Below are 24,604 nucleotides of genomic sequence, written 5' to 3'. Positions count from 1 at the left end.
GGGGCTGCCTTTCTGCTCAGGGGCACAAAGGTGAAGCCTGTGAATTTGTTACAGATGAAGCCATCTCAGCTGGATGCTTCGTGTGCTAAAATTGACCTGAGATAACCAACCCACCCCAAATTAAATCGTAAGTCTCTTGGTCTATATTAAAAGCCAGACAAGTACCAAGCTTTATCATCCACATCCAGTTTCCAGACTCTTGAAATTAGATACCACACCTCTGAGTGCAGTGTGACTTGAATCTTGCCTTTTGCAAATAGGCAYGGGTCTGATTCTGTGTCAGACCAGCATTTCTTCTTATTAAGGTCACCAGAACAAATGAATGGCTTACTGGGAAGCGATGAGAGCAATYTTGCTGTCATTATAGCCACGCTAGGATCCTGAGCAGCAGTGTTCAGACCCCATTCCTCAAACGGTGCTGCTCTCAGCTCTATCAGCCAGACAAGGAGGTCCAGGTCCTGCTGGGACCTCAGCACTTCCCAGCAGTGCCAGGAGAAGGCAGTGGTGTTCAAAGARCTCATGGTATTATTGCATTGTTCATTCTGGTACGAGTCTCCTGGATTGGCACTGGCTCCTTAGCCCTTTAAACAGCAGCACACTGCATACACCGGGCAGCAGCGACTGCAAAGGGAAATTTGCATGTAACCCAAATTTATCAATTGAAGCTCCATCCAGCCAATGTTCAGAGCTGGCGTTTAACACAGCACTGCTCTCCAGGCACTGCTGGCTAGTGAAAACAAATAAATGCCAGCTGGCTTACACAGCTAGGATGGGAAACACTCATCTGGCTGAGCCAAAATGGGTTTGTAACCTGCTTCAGAGCCTCCCTGACCTAAGGTGTAATTGCTTTGCTGTCATCTCCCACTTAGATAAGAGAAAATCCACACAAGCCACAACTCTCAGCCTCAGAAACAAAAGAGGGTGCCCCCTCATTAGCAAGCATTTAATATGGCAAAAGTGCCAGCAGGTAAGTGTGYCAAGAAAAGGGCTTGTGCAATCCAGATTGCTAAAAGGATATGGAGCATTGGGTTTTAAAGGTTTGACTGACTGTTCTGAATACATTTGTAAACAAGAAGCGCTGGAACAGGCTGGTGCTCAGAAGTCAGAGGGAGACAAARTCACTGTGGTGGTCTTTAACAACTCAGATCTGACAAATCCTATTTAGGCATATAATTAAAGTCTGGGTTGTAATAAAATAATTCCATAAAACATCCACCCTCCTCTAGTCTTCAATTAGCAACATGAATTTAATTAAAGGATATTGTTCCTGAACCAGAAATTTTTGTCTTGCTCCTTTCAAGAATTAATATTAACTCTTCCTCTGTGATGGTGAAGAACTGCACCAGRGGAATATGTTTCTTGAAATATATCAAACAAAAGACATATTTCATCTTCTTCTCGTGTATTTTATGATACAATTTTGTGCACAGATATCTCCAAGAGAGGGAAGCCTTGTATGTTTAAAGCATTATCTGAATAGAACATTAAAATTTTCTATTGTCATTTCAATTGATACAAATGACGGATTGGGCCAGCCTTGAGGAAGTAATTACGACTGAATTCTGTATGAATTCCTGTGAGGAATAACAAAGCAGGAAAGCAGAAGGGGAAGGAAGAAGGACAGTAGCCACAAAAACATGCAGTTATTCAGCACTGATATGCATATGACATGGATTAATAATTTTAAAAATATTTTTAATATCACTACATAACTACTTGCAGATTTTCTTGTCCTCTGCACATAAGCGTRTAAGTATCTTGCAGATAAAAAATACCAATGTCCTTCTTGTGGATGCTTTAGCAAGAGTGTTGGAAAGAACATTTAACACTGAGAGAGTCCCCTAAGCCACTGGGGGTGGATAATGCACACAGGGCGTGTGGAAGAGAGCTGAAACAGAGGCATAGGAGACACTAACATAAGGACCTCAGGGMTGATGCCACAGAAGAAATAGAGGATGAGGAAGGGGAACTCAGGAGAACAGGCAGACCCAGAGACACTCTGGACTTCGTGGACACAACTTCCATTGCAAATCCTGCAGAGACCTCAGAATGGTCATTCAATGTCTTTTGCCCCAAAGAAGGGTGAGGTTAGTCCCTTACAGAAAACTTACCAAGCACTAACCCATCTCGAGGAAACTCCCATCTGGAGTCATAGGGCAGTTGCATTGGGTCCACATAAATGTACTCGTGGCCATCAGGGCTGATAGACTCAATGACTCTCCATCTAATCTCATACCTCGGCTTCTGCAGAGYACATTGAATGCAAAACCAACCATTAGTCCTGTGCCTGACTTAATAGCGATCAAAACAGGGCTCAGCACCCAAACGAAAATACTTTCCTACATTACCTGTTTCCATATGATGACCAGGACAATCAGTGAAATTATCACAATCACTAACAGCACTAAGACGGCAGCAGCCACTGTTAGCTCTGATCTCAGGGCTGTGGAGTAAAAAGATAGACTGTATTTTCCTCCTGAGCCATGAGGAGCATGACACACCCTTAGGACACCCACCTCCCCATCATAGCAGTTCCCATGTCCTGCAGAAGCAGCAGGAGCTGTCCCTGAGGCTGGTGACAGGAAAGTCTTTCCAAGCCYAGAGCTGCTCCGCTGTTTTGTTTCAAAACCAAGTGCAGATTGTCTAGAAGAATGCCCAATAGCTAGGGCTAATAAAATGGYAAAATTAATTACAGAACCACATAATAAGCAATAAGCAGATCCACCATAAAGACCTTTAGAATGCCTCGTCCTCAGAAGTCCCAGGGTGGGAAAAAATCCACTTTAATTTATTATCTACAACAATTAGTATTTTTGTCCATTAGGACTAAACTGGGGTGTGTTAGAACAGGGTCAAACTGGCTCTGTAACTGCATAGAAGGGCAAAGCAAACTCACTGGGAGCCACAAGCTTCAGTTCTCGAGTAACGGCACCGAGGTCGTTCCTGGCCACACATCGCACAGCCAGGGTTTCCTCTACCTTCTGGAAGGTCACCTGGCTTTCCACCATGTTTTTCTCATCCAAGTGGGCTTCCATGTGTATATCAGAGATATTGTTAGTCAGAAGGGTCCAAGAGGTGTCATTGCTGCACCTGCAGAGAATAATGAGGGAAATGGGTGTTTGGTGTAAGCATGGATTAAAAAGAGCAAACAAAACAAGAGTTATCTTTCCCTGCAAATTTCTTTTGATGACAATCTTTTTAAGGACCAGAAGGGTCTTTAGATTGCCTTTGTGAAAAACCTGCACCTTTCTTCCCTCAAAACAATTTGCTTTCTGATCCTCCTTAGGGCTGTTGATTAGAGGGCCCAACAACGCAGCCCAGTATATCCCGTGGAGTTATGGTACTGGGTAGATCTCTATTTCTCCTGGAATCTTTAGCACTGGACAAGGCTCTGGGGGCAGGGCTAGGAGGACAACCATCCCACCAGGCAGTAAGTGGTTTTAGCACAAAGAGAGCAGAACAGAGCCTCTTAGCCTTCTTCCATGCATGGTCTTTTCTCCGTGCTGGATAATATCCTAGATAAAAACCAGCTTTCCTCTAACACAGTAAGATCCGGTCTGCAACTAGCAAAAATGGGACCAATTACTCCACATATCTAAAATACTTTGAAGGTGAAAATTATAATTAGCGAGGAATAATTACCAGTGAAAATTTAGAAACACACAGGAGTAGTAATGAAGCAGACTGAATTACTCAGGAAATTGAAAATACTCCCTGAATGGAGGGACAGTTACTTCTCAAAATCCTTACTCAAACAGAGACTGAAATCCTCAGATCTAACTCACTGAACAGAAAGGTTTTATGATAGAAACCTGAATTGTTGAATTGTTTTGTGTCCTATACAATGTAAAAGGAAGAGCACTCAAAATCTCTCTTGAAATAAAAGCAACATGCCTCTAAAAAGAAATAAAAATTATCTAAAACTTACTGGTTTTTGATGAGGAAAACATGGTACAGTAACTAATCACATTAAGCTAATTGAGAATACAAGTCATATTTCAGATCAGAAACCACTGACTACTCTTACTTTTTAATGTCCTTGCAAACCAGCCATTCCACATCGGGAAGTGGGGTCCCCTCTGCCAAGCATCTCACTGTCTGCCCACCTGCAGAGCCATGGTGATCATCCACGAGGGCTGAGATCAGAGCTGGAACTGGGAAGGAGTCAGGAGTTAGTTAAAACTATTTGTTAAAACTACCAAAAAAAAAAAAAAAAAAACCTTCATATTTAAAAGCAGGACAGGTGTTGTTTGGCCAACATCTTGGCAAGAGCTACAGACCCAGACTCATCCAGGAGCTGCTTATCTCCTGTAGGACAGAGTAGATTCTAGGCTATAGCAGTGAGAAGGAAGTGCTGCAGTTGTGCCACGTCTTCATGTCATGCTAAATGAGCTATCATCCTTCTGTCAGCTGGAGTAACTTAGCTGAGAGGATAAAGTTTCTTTTTGGCTCAAGGCCAGTGCAGAAGTGAAAGCCAGGATCAGGAAAAGCTCCAGACACTAAAACACATGCACTCCTCTGCGCACCCTGGTTCATGCCTTTTGTATATCCATACTCCAGGCAATCCAGTGTGTAAGTGGATCAAGTCTTTGCTGTGTGCCATGAGTTCTGGCAGGACAGGCTTTGGGGCTCCTTACCTTGTATCAGCAAGGAGAAGGTGTATCTTTTAATCTCATCCTCATTTTCAGCAACCAAAGTGTAGTATCCACTGTCTTCTTCCTTGGCCCGTATCAATTTTAAAACACTCTGAAACCTGCGGAAATGCAAGGGTTTGTTTGTATTTTTAAAGCAGGTGTAAAAAAATAATATTGGTGCAACACAAAATCTGGGTATGTTGTGACTATAACATAGTGACTATTAGCACATGTAGCATGCCTTTAACTAAAGTCATTATAATCAACAGACAACTGAGAAAGCATTGGACTTAATTGTTTTCTTCAAGGACCTGACAAAGCCCTGATATTACTGGAAATAGCTGGTGTGGAGACATTGAAGGGAGTGAAGAGATTTGGTGCCCAGGAAGCTTGGAAAAGTTGATGCTATGAAGGGAGTAAGGTGTTCTTTAAAATATAAAACAAATAAACTATTTCTAAATGCCAGTGAAGAAGAAGCCACAAACTGAGGTGTAAAGAGTGAGCAGGAGCAGTGCCCATGTTTCTGGGGGAGAAACTCAAGTCAGTATGGCAAAGTAAGGATCAGAAGATTTCTTACCTCGTTTCCTGGACTCTGTTGGAACTAGTAACAATCTCCGTAAGATTTTCAATCAGAGTCACATTATCCTTCAACCAGTACATTTTTGGTGCTGGGTAAGCCTGCACATCAACAACAAAGTTTTTGACTTCATGAAGGTTGACTGCTTCCAGAGGGCTAAACTGAGGCTCCAGGTGAACAAAGCCTTTGTCTGTAAATGAAAAAGCCTTGGGTAAGCAACACCACAGAACATTTTTCAAGAATGGCATTTTCCAATGTGTTAATWATTTTGGACACTAAAATCAGACTATACCATGAACTGTAATGACTACTTTCTTATTTTCCTTAACCTCCTTGGTGGCATGCCGGGCAGTACATTCATAATCCCCTGTGTCTTTCACTGATGCCTCAGGAATGGTCAAGGTGTAAACCAGCTTCTGCGATGGGACTTTGATATCATCAAGTTTTATCAGACCTTTTTCTTTCTGTAGTTTGGAGAAGGAAAGAAAACCTTGCTTAAGTAACTGAGCTGGAAGCACATCATAGAGGATCTTTGATACCCCTGAAGTGAGAGCCACCATCTAAATCCTGTAGGGCAGACTTATTTACTCAGTTATGGATGCCTTTTTCAGCTACAAGCAGAAAAGCCTGAAAAATGCACTCTTTTGGGTGCAGGCATGGAAGATTGATGGGGCAGAGAGCTCACATTTTGTTCACACTAAAGAAATACCTTTGAAAATTTGGGTAAGTGACTTGAAAAATTGATTCACTGTTTATGCACTACCTTTTCCTCAGGTATTAAAGACAYTTGACTTCCCTTTGTTCAGTGTCCCAGTTGTAAGAAGAATTTTTTATCCCTTTCACCAGACAAAAAGTAACCTGTTACTAGATGCTATGTTCTGCCTCCTCTCAAAACAAAAATAATTTATGGACAAGGAGAAAACTCTTGAGAGTAGAGGGATGGTGAGAATGACAGACTGTGCTATCCTGAGAGGCTGGAACAAAAATATGCTGGGGCTGGTTTTGAAAGGTGGTATATAGCAGAGACTATGCTGATGGAAAAGATGGTGCAAGATGGAAAACAAAACAAGATTTTCTCAAATAWTTTTTCTTCTTGGGCTTTTAACTTACTTAAATAAAAGGCAGGATTTGGAGTAACACCTAGTACTAGTTTCAATTATGCCATTCCCTCAGCAACCAGACTTTTTATGTGGGATGCTTTGCAATTGCCTGGGACTAGCCCTAGCCAAGTTTCACTGAATAAGTTTTCACTGCAAAAGGATGCAAAACCAGTTTGAAAATTTTCAGGGCTCTGCAGAAGTTTTAAATTTTTCTTACTGGATGTTTCTCCTGAGTAATTACAGTGACTATAAGAATAATTTTTTATGCCTGCATAATGAAGAACAATTAAGATTATAGACTTGATTCTTCATTTTTCTTTTTCATCCCCAGGAACCAGGAATTAAGAGAGCCATTTTAGAGGTTCAAACTTTCAGCAGCAGAGCTCTACTCAGATGTCCACTAGATCTTTCTGTTTTCACCACATTTCTTTTTTGCAGCAGCAGCAGCACAAGACCTGAGAGGCAGCACTCCTTCTTCAGCCATACCTCACCTTCTTCTCATACTTTTCATAGTTACTAACAGTAAACTTTAACTTTTGGGACTGACTTTCTTTCATGGTAACCTAAAATTAAAAGAACTTACTTGGTTTTCTCTCCTCACTTGTCCTCATTCAGACAAGAAAAGAATATTTTACGGCCTCACTTGTTTGCCTAATAAGTAACTACAAACATTGAGAAAAAAAAAAAAAAAAAAGGGGGATATTTACCACTTTCCCAGGATAATTCCACTGTAAATTAACCACCTCATTGTCAAAGACCACACAAGTTACTACGATGGTCTCGCCTGTTTTGTAGACCGTTTTAAGAGCTTCAATTTCAACAGGCAGCTGTGAAGTAGCTAAGAGAAGAGAAAGAGAGACATCACATTTAGTTTTTAAAATAATGCAATTTCAGAGGAAGATTTCCATTTCACTTCCTGTAGYGAGGAATCAACTTGAAAATTCAGTAAAAATACTGCTGATCTATACTAATATCAACAATTTGTATTTAAACCACTAAGTGTACAGGCATTGAGTTCAATCCCACAAAGAAATGACCCACAAATTTAATTTCAGTTAGAAGTTCCTATCTGAAAGTCCTCTGTAAAAAGGTATAGGGTATAAAAGCAATTTTCCTTTTTGTTAATCAGYCATCCCTTGATGGCCGGGAAAAATGTTTTCAAAATAATTAAATCATTTTTCAGGCTACCCGAAATTCTACAGTTCAAAGCCACTGGGAAACATGAGCCTTTTAAGCCGTATCTCAGCAAATAGGATGAAAATACATGGACTACAGARTTGTCTTGCAATAATTAGGGAGAGAAGATAAAGTTAAGGACACATTATTCTCATCAAAATAGTAAGTAAACTCTCCACTAACTGGCAATACTGCCAGAGGAGCAAGGAGCTCATCACTGGAGAAATATCTGATATAACCCTGTGATGCAGGCACTAACATGGCTCTTACGGTGCAAAGAAAGAATACAATTAAATTACTTTTTCTTTTTTTTTTTTTTTTTTTAATCAACAGAAATAAATACCTCTTATAATATAGATGAGGAACTCCTCAGACTTGAACTCCACACCTCTAACCATCGTTTTGCATGTGTATGAGCCCGCAGGAAAATTCCCTATGAAGCCTTGTTTGGTGTCATATAAAGCATTCACAGGCTTGTCTAAACTGTTAACTAAAGTCACTTGAGCATCTGGGTCACTTGTCCGACAAGGGATAACTGTGGGATCACCTTCCTCTACCAGGATGAACTGGTCTTCTGGTATGGAAGGAACAAAAGGCATGTCTGGGTCTGTAAAAAACAAGAATTAATATTACACTGTTGGTTTGTAGCACATCTATGTGAAAGAATTGGGTTTCAATGAACACTTAGAGGTCACAACTGAAACCTGTGCAGTTCATTATCCCACTTTGTCAGATACTGCAGGTAAGGTTTGCCAATTTCATGCGGTATCTCATTTTAGCTATTTGATGTGGCATGCAGTGAGACATTTCTCCTAAGCACACAGAAGGAAAGGGCTTGGGTTCCTTTGTGACAAATCAGGGTAAGAYTGAAAATGACAAAAGATCCTCCCCCCAAAATGTGAAGTGTTATTATTCACAACTCACATTATTTTAAGTTAGCTTTTCCCCACTTTTTAATTAGTAGCTGTCTCCTAACCAATATTTTAGCAGGGGGGGGAATAAAAATAAAATAAAAAATCCAAACACTTGCCAAGTGAAAAAAAAAAAGCAGAAGTCAGTTTCATGTTGTTTATGTTGAACACCACTAAAGCCACATTTCATCAAAAATAGTCCAAGGTACTTATCTTCATGTATTTCTAACATGTCCAACATTATAGTTATGAGACATAGTTAATTATGGTCACAGCATGTGGTTTTCAAAATATGGTATTCTACTAGGAAAAAAAGCAAACAAGGACCTGGTAGTTTTATTTCTTTTAAAGTCAACAAAATACATGCCAGCTTTCCTACCCAGCCAATCTGCAGTCTGAGTTTAAAACGTAATTGCATAACATTATGCATAAAAAGCATAGCCCTGAAATCGTCTCCATTTGGCCATTCAGAATAAACAAATAATCCCTGCTAGCCTGAAGCTTCTGTGCACAGCTTTATAATAAAATTTAATAAATAGCAATCCAAATCCCTCCAACAATAGACTTTCTGCTGCACTGGCAGGCTCTTTGTATCAATATTCCAAACACAGCGCTCCATTCCAAAAACGCTGCCAGCTCCATGTATTCATTTTCCCACTGTAATTTGAAACAGAAACAGGATTCACCTAGTTTGATTTTCTATGTGCTGTTAGTGAAAATAGGATATTGTGTGAAGTCTCAACGTAATCCTCCCTGCCTRAAGTGGGTTGCTGCCACCCATTGCCCTCCTAATTCATTGCAGGAAAAACAATTGTAAAGACAAAGTTTATAGTGGAAACAAGACATTCTCTATAATTTGGAGAAAAGGATATGTTTCTGCATTTATGACATCTTGATGGTTAGCAAGTGGAAAAAATTACAGGGTGTTCCTGCCCTGCAAATCTGGTAGGCTGATGTCTAGAGGCTTTCAAAAACCAAACCAAAAAGCCTTCTTGAAGAAATCTTCCATCTTTTGCCTTTATATTCCTTCACTGGATGAGTTACAAGGCTGCTTAACATAAACAACATCTTCTGGTAATTTGGTTAGAGCTGCTTGGATACTGAAATATATGTGCCAAAGCTGGCAGCTTCTGCTGAAACATCTTGCTTCAAGAATGAATGCAAACATTTTACATTTGTTGTGGAAAATGGAGAGAGAGTCTTGGAACAATCACTGTCCTGGAATCACACACTGGCAACAGCAAAAACTTAATGCCACTGCAAAATAGCCTTTAAAACAAGTCCTGATATTGCTTCCTGACTTTTTGCCTTTCCAGAATCTTCCCCGTTGTTGCAGACATCACCTCCTTCAGAACTTACTGCAGTTTTGCAGGATGATTTGCAAACTCTTCTTCTCTCTTTTGTTTCCTGTTCAAAGTATTTTTGAACTGCATATCCAGTGACTTGATCTCTTCTGGCCCTGCAGCAGTGACCCTCACACCCTGAAGCCCAGCCAGTGCCAAGAAAACATCCAGACAGGGCTTTATGAAAGCAGTCAGTCATGGCGTAGCCTTTGGAGTCCACCTCAGCTATGACAACAAAGATTTTCATCCCATGGACATGGTGGAAAGCCTTTAAGCAGATTTCCAGTCAGGACAAGGTGGTGGGAGGGCAAAGCTGGAAATGGGCGCTTTCAAAAAGAAGGGATGTAATTTCTTCTGAGTCCAGCAGTTTTCCACCACTGAAGAGAAATGCAACACAGGGCCTGGGAAGGCTGTGTTTGCTTTGAAAATTACAGGGCACTGCACAGTAGCACCATGTGTTTAATCTTGCATCAGATTGGCTGGCAAGAACACTTCTTTCCCCTCCTGACAGCCACCCCCAGCACATCTCCATTGCTTTATGCTTCCCAGGCCCTGTGCACACATGAGCTTTTTCCAGTTCTTAGTTCGAGCCTAAATCAGGTTAAGAACAAGATAGGGCCTTCCTCTGGCAACAGCTTTAATATCACATACAGCACCAGTTTGCTCAGTGCACATCCTCAAATATCCACCCAATTCCCCCTKAAAAGACTGCCATTTCTGTTAATCCCCATCTGGGAGCCAGGCAAACCTGAAGGCTGGACAGACTCCCACAGATGAGCTGTGTGACCACTAAGGTCGACTCTCCAGTCCCCAGTGGTCAGAAAACCTCAGCTCTAAAATTGTGAGTTCATCGCTCTACTTGACAACTAAAACTCTTAGCAAAATGCAAAAAACAATGGAAAGAAAGAAGAATGTATCCACAGATTCACAGAGGCTGGCCTTGATTTACACATTAGGAAATGGCCCTGGGGTTATTTCTCTTCCTCTGACAGCAAATAGCCACCAGCAGCACACCTCTTCTGAACATCCATGGTTCACCCCTCCCACCCAAACCTCCAGGGGCAGCTGTGGCACCCCCACTCACCAGGCACATAGATGTAGATGTCCTTCCCTTCCACCTCCCCATCCTCCACTTGGGTGTGGTTGTAGTAGCAAACATACAAGCCCGTGTGAGCAGCCGAGGCATTTCCTACTTCGAGCACCGTCACGAAGAGGCCACTGTTGTTTTCTTCCTGTCTGATGTCTATCCTGTGGTTTCCCTCGGTCACTGGGTACTGCCAGCTCACTTCACTGTCTCCAGAGCATTTGAGTGTGAAATTGGAATTGAGCTGTACCACCATTTCATTCCTATTGGGAACAATAGTTGGCAGAGGAAGCTGGCAAAATGTTAGGAGTGGTCCTGCAAAAAGACACAAATAAATAGTATGTGAATACACAAAACAACCTCGGCACAAGGATGTGAATGGAAGCAGAGAAGATCCAGAGCAGCTTTTTTTTCTGACTATTTCAGACCTGCTGATGTCCTGGGAAATTTGCCCTTGTTAAAAGCCAGAGCTTTGCCCAAGGGATAGCAAATGGCTTTCCTTTGAAATGTTAAGTGTTTGTTTGCTGACTTCTGTTTGTCAAATCAAGAGGTGGAAGACAGGGGTGAAGTTAGAGATAGCTCCCATACCACAGCTTTCCAGCCCCAAAGGTGTACACAGCTCTTCTGCAGGCCAGTGATTTCCACACYCTGGCTGCTGGGTCACAGGCATCTCACACCTCCTTAGCTATGGTCAAGAAACCAGCAGTTCTGTCAGCCTTAAAGCAAGCTCACAGCCAAAATTTGGAAACCACTTACCAYGACATCTGAATTTTACATCTGATTTCAATTTCTGCAAAAGGCCGGAGCAGGAGCTTGTACATCAGGTCTACCTCTAGCCAAAATGCACAGAAGGCTTAYAGCCAAATAAAACTGCAATTCCCTGAACTAGATGTTGTAGATGGCACTAGTTTGCAGATGCAATCTCCAGTTACAGTCTCAGATTTGCAAGTCTAGGCGATTTGCAGGTGGGCTGGCGCAGGTCCAGCTCTCAGAAGGAAAATTAAAGGATCCAAACCCTAAAAAATTAGGAACTCACCAAGGAAATACGTTTGTGGTTTCAGTCTACCAAATGACCGGTACAATAAACAAGCACCTAGACCCATTGTGTGAAATTGGCACTCTCTGCAATAAACCGGTGCCAGGAATTCAGACTCACTTTGAAACCATTTTCCACTCCTGCCCGGAGTTACCTCTCTCTACAGGCCCTTTCTATTTTTGGCACCCTGTGGCAAGGCCTGCCCTGCCCTGGTTCGGCAGATGTTTGGGAGGCTGGGCCGGCAGCCGCGGGCAGCGGTGCGGGTTGGGAGGATGCGGGGAGCCCACACAGGGAGCCTCGCCCGCACCGCRCTGCCGGACAAACCCCGGCGGGGCAGGGGGGACAGCCAGGGGTGGGCAGGGTCACTGTCCCTGCACAGTCAGACAGCTCGGGCAGGAGGCTAAAGCAGCACAGGAGCGCCAAAGTGGCCGGCGGGAGCCAACAAAAGTATTGCYTTCTCAGTAGGTCTTGTCAGAGCCTACTGGAGGGAAAAGCAGAAAAGCCAGGTCTGTAGCCAGCTGGCAGCTATGTGGCATTTGTTATTGTGGGCAGAACGAAAGCGAGTTTAAATATGGGTGATGAAGAATTAGAGGTGGAGAGGCTTAGAGGACTGAGAAACATTACCTGTGAGAAAACATCCCAAGATCAGGAGCGTCCGTGGGGAAGTAGCCATAGCTACCAACGACTGAAACAGAAAGGAAAAGGCAAGAGAGAGACAGTTAATGGACTGACAACTGTATAAGATGTAGCAGTACCCCTCTTCTGCAGCCTCCCGTCACTCTACATGGTGCCACAAAGAGGAATGGTCCAGGGACCCAGTTTCACAGCCACAGCCCACTGAGACTCCTGCCACCTCCTCCCATGAGGTGCGAGTGGCCCCAGAGCGATCACAGGCACCATAACCCGTTTCTCACCACTGGCAGGCTAAGGAACMAAGTCCTGGTGTAAGGAATCAAGTCCTGGGCACCCCATTTCCAACAGCCTGCAGGCAGCTCTGCCCCCACTGTAGCYTTTGGGGCTGAGCCCACAGAAACACTCCTGCCCCTCACAGGCATCAATGAAGATGTAACWTCTTCATAAGGTAAGTTCTGACCTTTCAGCTGCAAGCAGTGCTTATGGAAGAAAAAGCACATTTTAAAGCTGCTCTTATTAGAAATAGTACAACCGCGAGTGATATTTTTGTTTTGCCATTGTACATGTGTGTATATATAGCTTACAGAATACAATGCAATACAATAGTGCTTATTGTTTATTTAACAAGAATTCCCTTGATCGAGAGACATGCTATTTAAAACAGATGCTGAAATTTTCTAATGAAACAAATCCATGACAGACTGTAGGCCAGCACTGCCATTCACAGAGCATCTCTTCTCCCCAATGGTGCAGCGAATCATAGGTCACAGGCAATTATTTCAACTTTCAGACACATAATCCTAAGGCATCTGTTTTATAGAGACAACAATGGCAATCAGCTTCTATGTAATTTTTGTGCCATGTAATGACATTTCTACACAAAATCCTCAAGCAGCCTGCTAGGTAATTTTGAAAGGAGAAGATACTACAATCCCTGTTCCCRTTGAACCCAACAGATGTTTTGTTGGTGACTTCTAATAGCAACTGGATTTGGCCCAAACCCAATATAGATTAAAAAAACTGTGTGGAAGAGCCCCTAATCTAAAACACAGACCAAGCAGTAAAATAAAGGATGATGTACCAAGACAGGCACTACTTTTCAAAGGTTCTGAAGAGTTTCTATTCATCCTCTGGTATCCAGTTCCTGATGCTGAGATAGGAAAGCATGTAGGTGCTTCTAGTTATTGGAGCTGTGGCAGWGCCATATGGGAGCTAAATGCTTACAACATGCCAAGCAGTGTTTCTGAACCAGTCCTGCTTTCTTCCTGCAACATGTGGAGCAGACAGCACCCCTTTGCAAAGCTAAAGAATTTGATAGTCAAATCAAACGTAAAGGTCTCAGAAGCAGGACTAGAAGACTACCTGCCTCAAAAACATGTATGAACACCTTCAGAAATTCAGCTAACAGTGTTCCAGCAGAGGCAGGGCATCTTGCCTGATTCTTCAATTAGAAATAATTGCCATGTGTTTATGTATCTTCTCTCATTGATAACAGACTCTTGGATATCAAATAACTCCCTGTTTCAGCCTCCTTACTCGTTTTTATCAAATTTCTATCCTGCATTTTTTTCCAATAAAGTAACCCACCGTAACTCTTTAAAGATTTAGCATGGTCTGCTTATTGATCTGACTCCTAATTTCCCAAGATCCACAAGAAAATGTTAGCCCGCTTCTGCCAGGTTCCATCCCTTTTCTCACTGAGAAGGCGACTCTCTCACCCGTTTATGTTATTTTACCAGACTATTCAACGCAAGTGATGCAGTACAGGAGGAGAAAAAGCAAGGCTATGTCATCTCTCCAACACCAGAAGCTCTGCTGAAGCGGACTGGCGCTACTGAAGAGCTGCATAAGAGATGACTGAAGCCAAACGATGTAAACACGGGTGATGGCATTTCCGAAGTGCTACTTTGAACTTGCTGTCTTGACACTGAAATCAATGAGTGTCTCAATGTAGCACTGCAGTTTAAAAACACAAGGATTTAACTAAATTTGCTTTCTCCATCTGGCTCTTCTTTCACAACCCAGAGCTTTGATCTTTCCTCAATGACCCGTTAATCTCATCAAGACCCAGAGCAACACCTCTTCACTGTGAAAGACAGAATAATGTACTAAGGATTCTCCATCATCTCTAYTCAAAACCTATTTGAACTGAATTTAGTTACATCAGGTGTCGAACTTAAGAATGCTGGTACCATCAGCAGCACATCCTCACACATCCGTGCTGGACTCAAAGTTTAACACAGGCACAATTTTGCACGTATGGGCAGGAGAGAGTTTGCTCATTCCCACAACACCGACACCTACCCTGGCTGTCTTTATTTACATTCACGGACACCTTTGCATGCACGGACACCTTCCGCATGGCAGAACAATTCTTTGTTCCCAACTATCCAAATCTCAGCCCTGGATAAATACATCAGGTTCAGCTCCTAACACTGGTCTATCAGTCCATAACTTGGTGTAGCCTTGCTGCAGTCAGTAGGTTCATGCAAACTGAAACCCAGTATTAACAGGGCACGTACAACATGAGTTTGAGCCAGCCTTAATTCCTKGCATACTTAGAACATTGTTAGCTAAAATACAAACACGGGTGTGTATAGTAAAAGTTAGGTAATTCTCTAAGGGGTTTGCCAAACTCTTTGCGGGGATTTGCCCAGGATTGAACAGTCACTGAATTTACATGGGTTTTGAAAGGCTCTGACTGAAATCCTGGTATCTCTCCCGTGTGCTTTAGTGATTAAAAAAAGAAGAAAAATCAGAAAACTAAYTCTAAAGATCTGTTATCAGTCAGGAGTCAATTTTCCAAACACAAAGTGCCAAGCACTGGCTTTCTACAAAGAAAGGYTTCATTGACTGCACCACAGAAGTCAAGGTAAAATCAATGTTTAAAAACTCAATGGAAATATATGTTTAGAAAATTTAGAAATTTTATTCCTAGGTGAGTGCTCTACCCGACCTAAAGAGGAAGAGCGGAGGGGGACCAAGAAAAGCCAGGGATATATATTATTTTCATACAGCTCTGAATCAACCGAAGACCTCTCAAGAAAGAAAACCAGCCCATCTACCGGAACACCGGAGGCGGCTGGGAGGCTTTCCTGCCAGCCACCCGRTCACTGCAGTTCATGCTCGTAGTCACACGATGGCAATGTTGATCCATGTTATAGAGCCTCCCAACATTTCCTGTCCAGCACAAGGCAACGCTAGACTCCAACGTAGCAGACACAGCCTAAACTGAGTCTCCTGGGTCAACTTAAAATTCAAAAATCCCTGCATTTTTAATTTCATGTGATTTAAAAAAAAAAAAAANAAAAAAAAAACAACCAAAAAAATCCATCCAAACTCCAATCCTGGTCCGATTTGCTCTGTATTTACATAAGTGATAGGACAGTATTTGGATTGTAAATCTTGGCACGTAATGATATGATTACCATTGTTATGAGAGGGCTGGGTAATTTCAGTCGTGATTTTGTCAGAGTGGCAGTCTGTCCTTCTGGGAAAGCTGATCTTTTCCAGGAAGAGCTAAGGCCAGCCCAAGAAAAGACATTTCTTTTTTGAGGTATATGTCACCAGCTCGATGTAAATGCTCAGACAGGATCTCCTGAAACATTTCTTAGTCCTCAATTCCTGGACTGCAAACTCGACTCTCCACAAGAGCAACGCTGCCCTGAAGCGCTAACATGTGGGTCTSATGGTTTTGCTGCAGAAAGGCTCAAACAACAGAAGAGGTCTTCAATGAAAAAGAGTGGCATAAATATTCTCCAAAAATGAGGCTTGTTTCATCCCTTTACAAATATTTGAATTCGGCATAGGCTGTTCCTAGAAACACTATGCATCAAGAAAAGCCCAAGGAATAATCATGCATCAAGAATAGCCCAGTACTGGGCTCCTGATGATTGCTTTGGGCTCTGCAGGACACGCAGTGTTGGCTGCCTCCCGATGAGCCTTCAAGTCAGTCCCAATTCTTCAGCCTAACCCTCCAGGATAGAATCTCTCAGTCTAGGAGCTAAAGGAGGTGGAGAAATTGCAAAGTCTAAATTTTCCCACTTGATCCAAGGAGGGTTTTCCAGGCTGAAAACAAAAAAAGGGGTGGGGGAGGGGGGAACCCCACAAAACAAAACAAAAAAAACAAACAAAAAAAAACAAAAAAAAAATCAAAACACCAAAACTGGCACTTCCAAGTTAAATATCTTCTTTAGGTTCTCAGAATCAAATCAAAGAACACCTCAGAACCCAACTCAAGTGCTCGGAAACATTGTGTAGGAAAAAATATCCATCTCTGTTGACCACAAGAACTAGGAAGCCTAGCTATTGCATACTTTTCCCTTGTGTACCCGTGCAAAACTTCATAGGCTTGCAAGAGATGAGTCAAGCAGGAGAGCAAGGCAAGAGGGAGAGAAAGGATCTCTTGCTTTCTTGCTTGTTTTTTTGAAATGTATCAGCAATCCTCACCACCACTAGGAAAAATCACCTCTCAGAAGTCAATCCTTTGTCTTTAGGTCTTTAAAAGAAGAAAATTTCAGAGTTCATGGGCAAAAGTAGGTACCATTGCCGTCRTGATTAAATAAGGAAGAAAGCAAGCCAAGGATTATATAAAGTTATAAATTTCAGCCTCATTTTTAGACCAACTGGTATAACTGGAAATAATCTGCAATGTCTGGGCTATGCCCAGATATACTATATATACTATCTATATATGCTGTAGTTGAATCCTAGCCCAATGCTGTAGTGCAGAAGAGAGGTATTTTATTAAAATATTTATTGCTTCCTGCTTTCTTGAAACCTAATACCTATGTATTACCCTCAGAGCCACATGAAGATTTCCCATACATCAACAAACTAATAACAGCAAAGATGGCCCCAGTGCTCGACGGCAGCTGGACTGATACACCTCCTTCTCTYGGTGCCTGGAGAGGAGTACCAGAACAAGGGATCCCATTAAAAGCAGCGGGAGAGTGCCTGCAGGCTGGAGAGCTGGTTTGCTTATGGACTCCTAAATCCCAGTGTTTTGTGAGGTCTCATTTTTCTTCAAACTTCTTTTCCCCAAAAAGACTTTGAGGTTGGCTAAAACCGCTGTTTAGCTGAGGGCCATTCAAAATACTCATTGTTCACCAGAAGCTAAACCCGAAGTCCCTTGCTGGGAGATCTTCTCCTAGCGTTTCTACACCCAGAGTTAAAAGTCGGGTCTCTAAGCCCGGATTTTGATGAGACGATGACAGAGGAATGCCTGTCTCCTTGCTTTGATCCTGTCTCCTGCCCCATCCAAGGACACAGAGCTTAGTCAGCCAATCTGGGGCTCCAGCTGGGCTCTGCATCGGCCCTAGGAGATGCTGAGAAAATAAGCCTTGGTGCTGCGCGTCGGGGAGAGAGCGGCCGCCTKCAGCCAGTTGGGACTGGGGTGTGGATGGTTCCGTTCACACTCTCCAGCCCCCATCAGGCTGCAGGCGCTTGACAGACCCTGGGGTGGCATCCCCGGGGAGCGGGACAGCGGCTCTGCYGCGGCTCCCCCTCGGTGCGCCCACCCTCGGCGCAGCCCGACGGCTGCAGCCGCTGCAGATCAAAGGCTGCCCGGGACACCGAGCAAACCTAGCAGAGACGGCAGCTCACAGCCACTTCACTGTTTGTCTGGGAAACAATGGGAAAGTCTTTGCCAAGCTCGAGACACTACTTTTTTYCCCTAATGCGAGGTAGCCAGGATAAAGAAAAAGCAGGGTAGGAGAGACGGAGAGGAGCAGAGCGCAGACGTGTTTCCCTACGGAGCTGGCGCTACGACCCGACGCTTCTTCTCCAGCCCCGTCCGTCAGGCTGAGCACGAACCCCGAGGGCGCGGGGTCTGGAGAGGGGAGGAAGTCCCGGCGGSGGACAGAGTTTGCGCCCCTCCTGGGAGCTGTGGGACCAAGAGGSAGCGATGTGCCCGCAGCCCCCGGACCGGGTTCATAGGACCCCATAAAGGGCCGAGGCGATGCGCTGCCCACTCCGGGAGTGCAGACTTAGGCCCCGAAGGAACGCCAGGGAGCTCGAGAGACGCGCCGAAAATGCCGTCGAGGGGCGCTGGAAACATACCCCTGCCACCGGTGGGGGCCAGAGCATCGCCCCCGCCTCAGGTCCGCAGCCGCCTCCCCGACGGGATGCGGACGAGCCCCGGGGACTGAAGGCTGTGCCCTGGGACTGCTGCAGSCTTGCTAGATCGGTCGCTGCTGGCTCCAGAAAAAGCTGTCCAAATCCTGTTCTCTGGAACGGTTCCTGAACTATGGGATCCGCGTCCAAAAATGTTGAGCAACGCCGCGGACAGCCAAAAAGCCATTTCCTACTTGCTCCTAGGACTTTTCCAGGGGACTCCAGCCGGGCAGAGTCTGGCAAGTTTGCAGCTCACTCTTGACAAAATCCAAAAGGTGGCCGCGAAGAGTTTAGCCTTCCCTGGGTCCAGCAGTCCGGCAGGGCATACGGCAGGCTGGCGTTCCCGTTGCGAGAGGGGCTGCAGGCTGGAAAGGCTCCAGGCACCAGCCCTGCCTAAATTCAGCATCTTCCCTTTCACAGAGACACGTTAAGAAAAAAGAAGGGGCGCGCAGGGTTGGAGATCGGGTCGCCTTTCGCGGGTTGTGTGCGTGTCTCCGCTCGGGATCTCGGGACATTTTAGACTACCRGGTCAGGGGGAGCGAGGTGAGAAAGGGGATCTAAAGAAGGGAAGGTGGCGAAAAACAAAGGGTGGGGGGAAGGGACGAGAGAGCAGCGGGGTGAAGGAAGCAAGGGATGCGAGAAGAGAGGGAGCCGCTTACTTGGTCGGTGAGCGTCCCCGCTTTCCCCCCCGGGGCGGGCACCGCCGCTGCCCGCGGAGCCCCGGCGGGTCGCTCCCGCCCCCGCGGCAGGAATGCGGCGCGGTGGCCCCCGCCGTCCCAATGTGTTTGTCATTAGCGCTGCCCGCGCTGCTCGCCGCCGCACCCCGACGGCCGGCACAGCGCAGCACCGCAGCCCCACTCCCCTCCGCGGGGTCGCCAGAGCCCGCCGCCTCCTCCCCGCGGGAAGAAACCCTCCGCTCCGCTTAGAGCATCGGAGGGAAAGAGAAAAAAAAGAAAATAAAAAAGAACAGAGGAAAATCCCCAACAAATAAAGAAAAACTACTAAAATAAACGAGAAAAAAAAAAACGCGGGAGAAAAGGTGTAGAAAAGAAAAAGGTGGGGAAAATGCCCCGCACCTCTTACCTTCTCCTTTACAATCCGCAGCCCCAATCCTGCAGATTGTAAAACATCCAAATTATGTCCACGTCTTTTGTGACTTTCCCCGCTCAGCAGCGCTCTTTCCCTCCCGCTCGCCCTCCCTCCCGATCCGACTGTAATGGTCTCACAAACCGCGTCCCGTAATTGATTCAATGTTATAGACCATCCTTCCAAAACTAATCATTTGCTTTAAGTAAATAGCTGTCAGGAAATGAAGCCCCCCTCAGGCYCCTTCAGAATAAGAGTATGCTGGCTCGCCCGGCGCCCCCAGCCCCGCGGCCGGAGGCGGGCGCGCCGGCGGGAGGCTCTTACGCAGGCAGGGGGGCCAGTCTCTGCCTCCAGATTTCTGCAGCCTTGCAGGGGAGGGGGAGGTTGGCCATATGGCAGGGCTGAGGGGGAGCAAAGGGGGAAGAGGGGTATTTTGCACTGCAGGGGGAGAAAATAAATAAAAAAAAAAGTCGAAAAACTTTCATGAAAACTCAGAGTGCTCCCAATTTCATGAATGAGCTTTCACTCCTCAGACCCTCCAGGACGGTGGGTCGGGCGCAGGGCTCGATGTCCACGGTCACAGTGTGAGTTTATGGATGGGGAGTTTGATTTGGAAACGAATTCGCGGCTTCCTCGTGTCCTTTGTACACCGCTGAGCTCGGGTTTGGGCTAGAAAGCTGGATGGACGGCCGTGAGCCAGCCAGGACCAGGAGGCGCAGAGAGAGAGGGGGAGAGACGAATCACTAACATTTATGAATGAAAGACACAACGAAAGGTATCCTTCGCCAGGAGCCAGATCCCCCAAACCCCGCAGTTCCGACGGGACCGAACGCTCTTCTCTTCGTCTCTGCCTTGGCTTTGCCCAGCGCAAACAGACCCCAGTAATAACCAAACCAGGGACACGGCAGGGGCCGTAGGTGCCGGCGGAGGCGCGGGCAGCGCACGTCCGAACCCGTCCTGTTTGAACACGCTCCAGACGGAGCTTTGATCCCCGCCGGGGAACCAGCACTGGGWATCTCTGCTTTGTTGGCCGTCGCTATCACTGGCGATAAGGGGTGGCCGAGGGAGCTGCCGGGGAGCTGCCCTCACCGCCCTTTTGCTGCAGGCTTCGTGCGGAGCGAAGAGAGAGGGGCCGGCGGGGCGAGGCGATGCGGCGGTCGCGGGAGAGGGGGCAGTGCAGCCCCAGGAACGGAGCGGAGCGCAGCAGAACGGGTCCCTGTCCGTCGCCTGCTCCCGGGGAGAGGGCACCGGCCCTACAGCTGCGTCCCGAGGTTTTTCCCGCTTCCTTCCTTCCTTCCCTCCCCAATCTGGCAACACCACCACCCGCACTTCTTTCTCCCATTTAGTATTAAACAAAAGTTTGTCCTCAAAGTCAAGAGCCAGGACCCAGTGGTTTTTCTCTTGCCTGAGAGAGGGAGAATTAAGCCTCTGAAACGAAGATGCCCCGAACACAATAGAGGCAGAAACGAGAACCAACTCCCATGGATGCGCACTCAGGGGAACCTGGTACCCCTGGCTGGGCTGGCAGGGTCCCCGGCGGTGCTCCCGGCCCTTTGCACGCCCTCCACTAGTGCATCCTCGGCTCGGGTGAGTGCACAACCCCRCTATTGCTTCCACATGTTCCTCCAGGAAATCATCGGAGTCAGATCTATGAGCAGCCCCTGGTCGGAATGCTAACAGGATACCGTAATGTTCGTGAGTAAACAACAGGCTCCCAGTGAGTCAAAAGCAGGGAGAAAAAATAAAAACAAACCAACAAACAAACAAAMAACACAGGACAAACAAAAAACCACACCGCACCATGGAACTCTCCATCTGAGAGGGCGAGCGCACCCAGCAGCCTGAACCCCTTAATTTGTGGAGGGAAATGCTCTATCATGACTTGGATCAAAGCTGCGGGTTCTCGGAAATTTAAACCCCGCGAAGATGAGCGTCAGTTGCCTATACGTCGGGGCGATCCTGCAGAGCTCGGGCCACGACGTACCGGCGTGAGCGTGTCTAGTTTACCGTGCGTGCGATTTCTGGCGAARTACCATCAGGATGGGATGTAATGCGAGAGATACTCTTGCGAAAAGAAAGGAGCAAAAGGAAAAGGGCGGGAGGCGCCTTCTGGTTGCAATTACCTGCCTCATTTGAATAATGCCTTTGTCGTGATCATTATCRAGAGGTCGTTAACGGCTTCCACGTGAGATCTCACAAGACCCAGCGAAAAATAAAAATTGCAAACTGTGGACTGGCAAAGCTGCCTGCTAGGCCAGACTGACGCTTCGGGCGGGGGCCCAACGGCTCCGCGGAGACAGGGATGGCGATGCACCGTCGCCCAGGGACCCTTCTGGGGAACGGTGACAGTTTCCTCGACGTGGCTTTCCSGCCCGCCACCCGAGGAGCACCCAGCCGGCGGGAGCTGGGCTCTGCCGGTCTCGTGGATGGGCCGATCCCSCTCCGCAGTGCCGGCCGTGCCTATGGATTGGTCCCACGCGGAGGAGGTGGTAGTTAAAATAAACCCTCCGGGACGGCTGCTGAGCTCTGCCTCCCGCCCCGTGTGGTGCAGGGGGGTCCCGTCCAGGGAGGCGAGGGGGACTTGGGGTTAGCGAGAGGACAGGCTGGGGGTGGGGGGATTTTTACCACTGCGGCCCCCTCTCCTCTCCCCTGTCCTCCCGCCTTCCCCTCCACTGGAGGGCTGGAGCATAAAGCATCCCGTTAGCKTGTGTTTATGTGGTAACAGATGGAAGCTGCGCGTCTCAAACAAACTGCAGTGCCCGGGCTAGAGCCGCTCTCGCCTGTTTATGCTCCTAACCTGCCCCCCGGGATGGCGGGGGTGTCTGTGTGTCCTCCTCCACGTCCCGCGGCGCCGGCAGAGTCCGGGCTGGGTTGGGTTTGGTTCTCTCCGCTCGCGGACGCTTTCAGGAGGACTGGGAGCCTTGGAGCCCCAACCCGCCCCCCGCCCGCGCTCAGCATTGTCCTCCCTGGGGAAATCACAATTTGTTTCAAGTAATAAGCCCTTTCCCGCGGCTCTCTCCCAAGGGTGAGACGGGAAGCGGTTAACGGGATAAGCCTATTGAAAGCCTAATAGATGGCTTGTGCGGCCAGCGGCGGGAYTGGGCAGGAGAGGGGGTGCTCTGGCCGGGGCTCCGCGGGAACCACCCCCCCCCCGGAGGGGCAGCAGCCTTTTGACTGAATGGGAAGGCATGTCTGGGTTTGATTCATCGTTACCCACGTTCAGCGACGCACGGAGCAGGAGTCACCCTTTTTACCTTTTAGAGCAGGAACCCCTGCATGGTGAAGAGAAGCTACAGCCTGAAGCACAGACCTCTCAAACCCTTGAAAGAGGGAAAAAGCAGAGCGGCCTCACATCTGCGTTCACAACTACCGCGGAGGGAGGAGAGCACAGCGGTGAGGGCTTCCTGAGACAGAAGGTTAGCTGGTCAGGGGAGCACCAAGGGCCCAAACTCCTCTGGCAGATGTGTTCTGCCGGCAGGAGCGTCCAGCGTTCATTTACATTCCTACCAGATTTTTAGGTTTTTATTTGTTTCCGTCTTTCCACAAGCACAGATTCCCTCATTTTGTTTGTTCAACACAATTTGGCTCTGAATAGCAGAGATTCCGTGCCACCGGGAGGACAGGCAGCCAGACAAAAGAAATTAACTTCACCCAGCCTGCCCTCCCTAACCTTTATTTTTATTCCCCACATGGTTGGTTGAGGTAGTTTTTCTTCCCTATACCCGTCGTTTTCCCACAAAGGCCGCTGCTGCCACGACGTCGAGCTGTTTTGCTTTCCTTGTTGCGTTTGGCTCTTGACATTAAAAGATGCCAAAACAGCCGTGGAAGCCTTASTCTTTGAAAAACAGACTTTTTTTCCCCTTTTCCTCCCGCCCTGACATTTTAACTGCGACAGCATAAACAGCCCGCTCTGGTCCAGAAGCAGCCTGAACCCAGTTTAGGGGCGAGATAGAGCAAGGGGAAAAGGGGTTGTTACCCGCCTGGCCCTTTGCCACCGCCTGGCTCCGCGCTCCGCTCCGGCCCCCAGCCCCCGGGCGGGGGTCCCGGCCCGGGGGTCCCTCCCGGGCCTGGCCCTTTGCCACCGCCTGGCTCCGCGCTCCGCTCCGGCCCCCAGCCCCCGGGCGGGGGTCCCGGCCCCGCCGCCGCACCGACGGGCGGGGAGGCAGCGCCGCCGGGGTGCGGGCGCCTCCGGGCTGCCTTCACCTCCGGCCGAGGGCGCCCGGGCAGTGCCACCGCCGCCCGCGACACTAGAGGGCACCGGAGCCCGCGGAGCAGCCGGCCCAGCCCGGCCGGGGCACCGCACCCCGCCAGCCGCGGCTGCCTCTGGGCTGCATCAGCGATCGAGCGGCTCTGGAGAGTATGGCGAGCAGGGGCCGTCCTCCGCCTCCCGGGAGTCTCATGGCTCCTGCCCTGTCGGTCCAGCCCCGCAGGTCCGGCCGGGGCCGGGCTCAGTAGCTCGGGGGATGTGACATGTTGCAAGTAAAGCAGAGAGATAAATTCCCCCCGTGCCACAAATGAAAAGTTTTCCCTCTGAAATGAAAGGATTCTCTGCTGATTCAGCCCAGGTTTGACTTCGGTTCGTAACTCCCGAGACCATTATCTCTGCCTTTGTTCTTTCGAGCTGCAGCAATTAATGGATTACAGCAGGACAAAACCACAGGCAGACCGAGCTGCTTTCGTTCTGCAGTTATTCACTATTAGTACCAGCTTTGCTCCCCTCGGGCTACTGTGCTTGGGAGCCCTGAGCTCTGCACGGGGGAGCTGCCTGGTGTGGAGGCCACCCTGGATGCCGTGGTCATGGTCATCCCTGACACGGTGGGCAGGGCCAGCATCTGTGTCAATGTTGGTCCCCACACATGCATTCCTACCACGGGCACAGAAGGTCCAAGATATGCTGAGCATCAAGAAGT

At 47.2% G+C, this 24,604-nt stretch overlaps 1 protein-coding gene across 3 annotated transcripts in view; it reads right to left on the bottom strand.

Annotated features, from left to right (window-relative positions):
* PDGFRA (platelet derived growth factor receptor alpha) overlaps positions 1–22,426 on the bottom strand; it is a 37,223-nt gene extending 14,797 nt beyond the window's left edge. The window contains exons 1-12 of one of the 3 annotated variants that reach the window (XM_057366797.1): positions 21,818–22,426; positions 12,486–12,546; positions 10,826–11,140; positions 7,831–8,094; positions 7,019–7,149; positions 5,504–5,675; positions 5,212–5,401; positions 4,638–4,753; positions 4,028–4,154; positions 2,897–3,090; positions 2,349–2,443; positions 2,112–2,244 (exon numbers count right to left, since the gene is read on the bottom strand). In XM_057366797.1, the coding sequence (XP_057222780.1) occupies positions 2,112–2,244; positions 2,349–2,443; positions 2,897–3,090; positions 4,028–4,154; positions 4,638–4,753; positions 5,212–5,401; positions 5,504–5,675; positions 7,019–7,149; positions 7,831–8,094; positions 10,826–11,140; positions 12,486–12,546; positions 21,818–21,826 (1,807 nt within the window). In that variant the 5' untranslated portion in view covers positions 21,827–22,426. Of the gene's footprint in view, positions 1–2,111; positions 2,245–2,348; positions 2,444–2,896; positions 3,091–4,027; positions 4,155–4,637; positions 4,754–5,211; positions 5,402–5,503; positions 5,676–7,018; positions 7,150–7,830; positions 8,095–10,825; positions 11,141–12,485; positions 12,547–19,267; positions 19,287–19,691; positions 19,953–21,817 lie in introns of those variants that run through there. The other 2 variants (XM_057366798.1, XM_057366799.1) reach the window with 2 other exon arrangements.
* Between the last annotated feature and the right edge of the window lie 2,178 nt (positions 22,427–24,604).

This window comes from Malurus melanocephalus, unplaced genomic scaffold, assembly GCF_030028575.1.
Source record: "Malurus melanocephalus ecotype Western Australia unplaced genomic scaffold, MMel_1.1 scaffold_71, whole genome shotgun sequence".
Classification (NCBI taxonomy): Eukaryota; Metazoa; Chordata; class Aves; order Passeriformes; family Maluridae; genus Malurus; species Malurus melanocephalus.
Note: the sequence above shows the minus strand (reverse complement) of the source record. Positions and strands in the feature narration are given on the sequence as shown.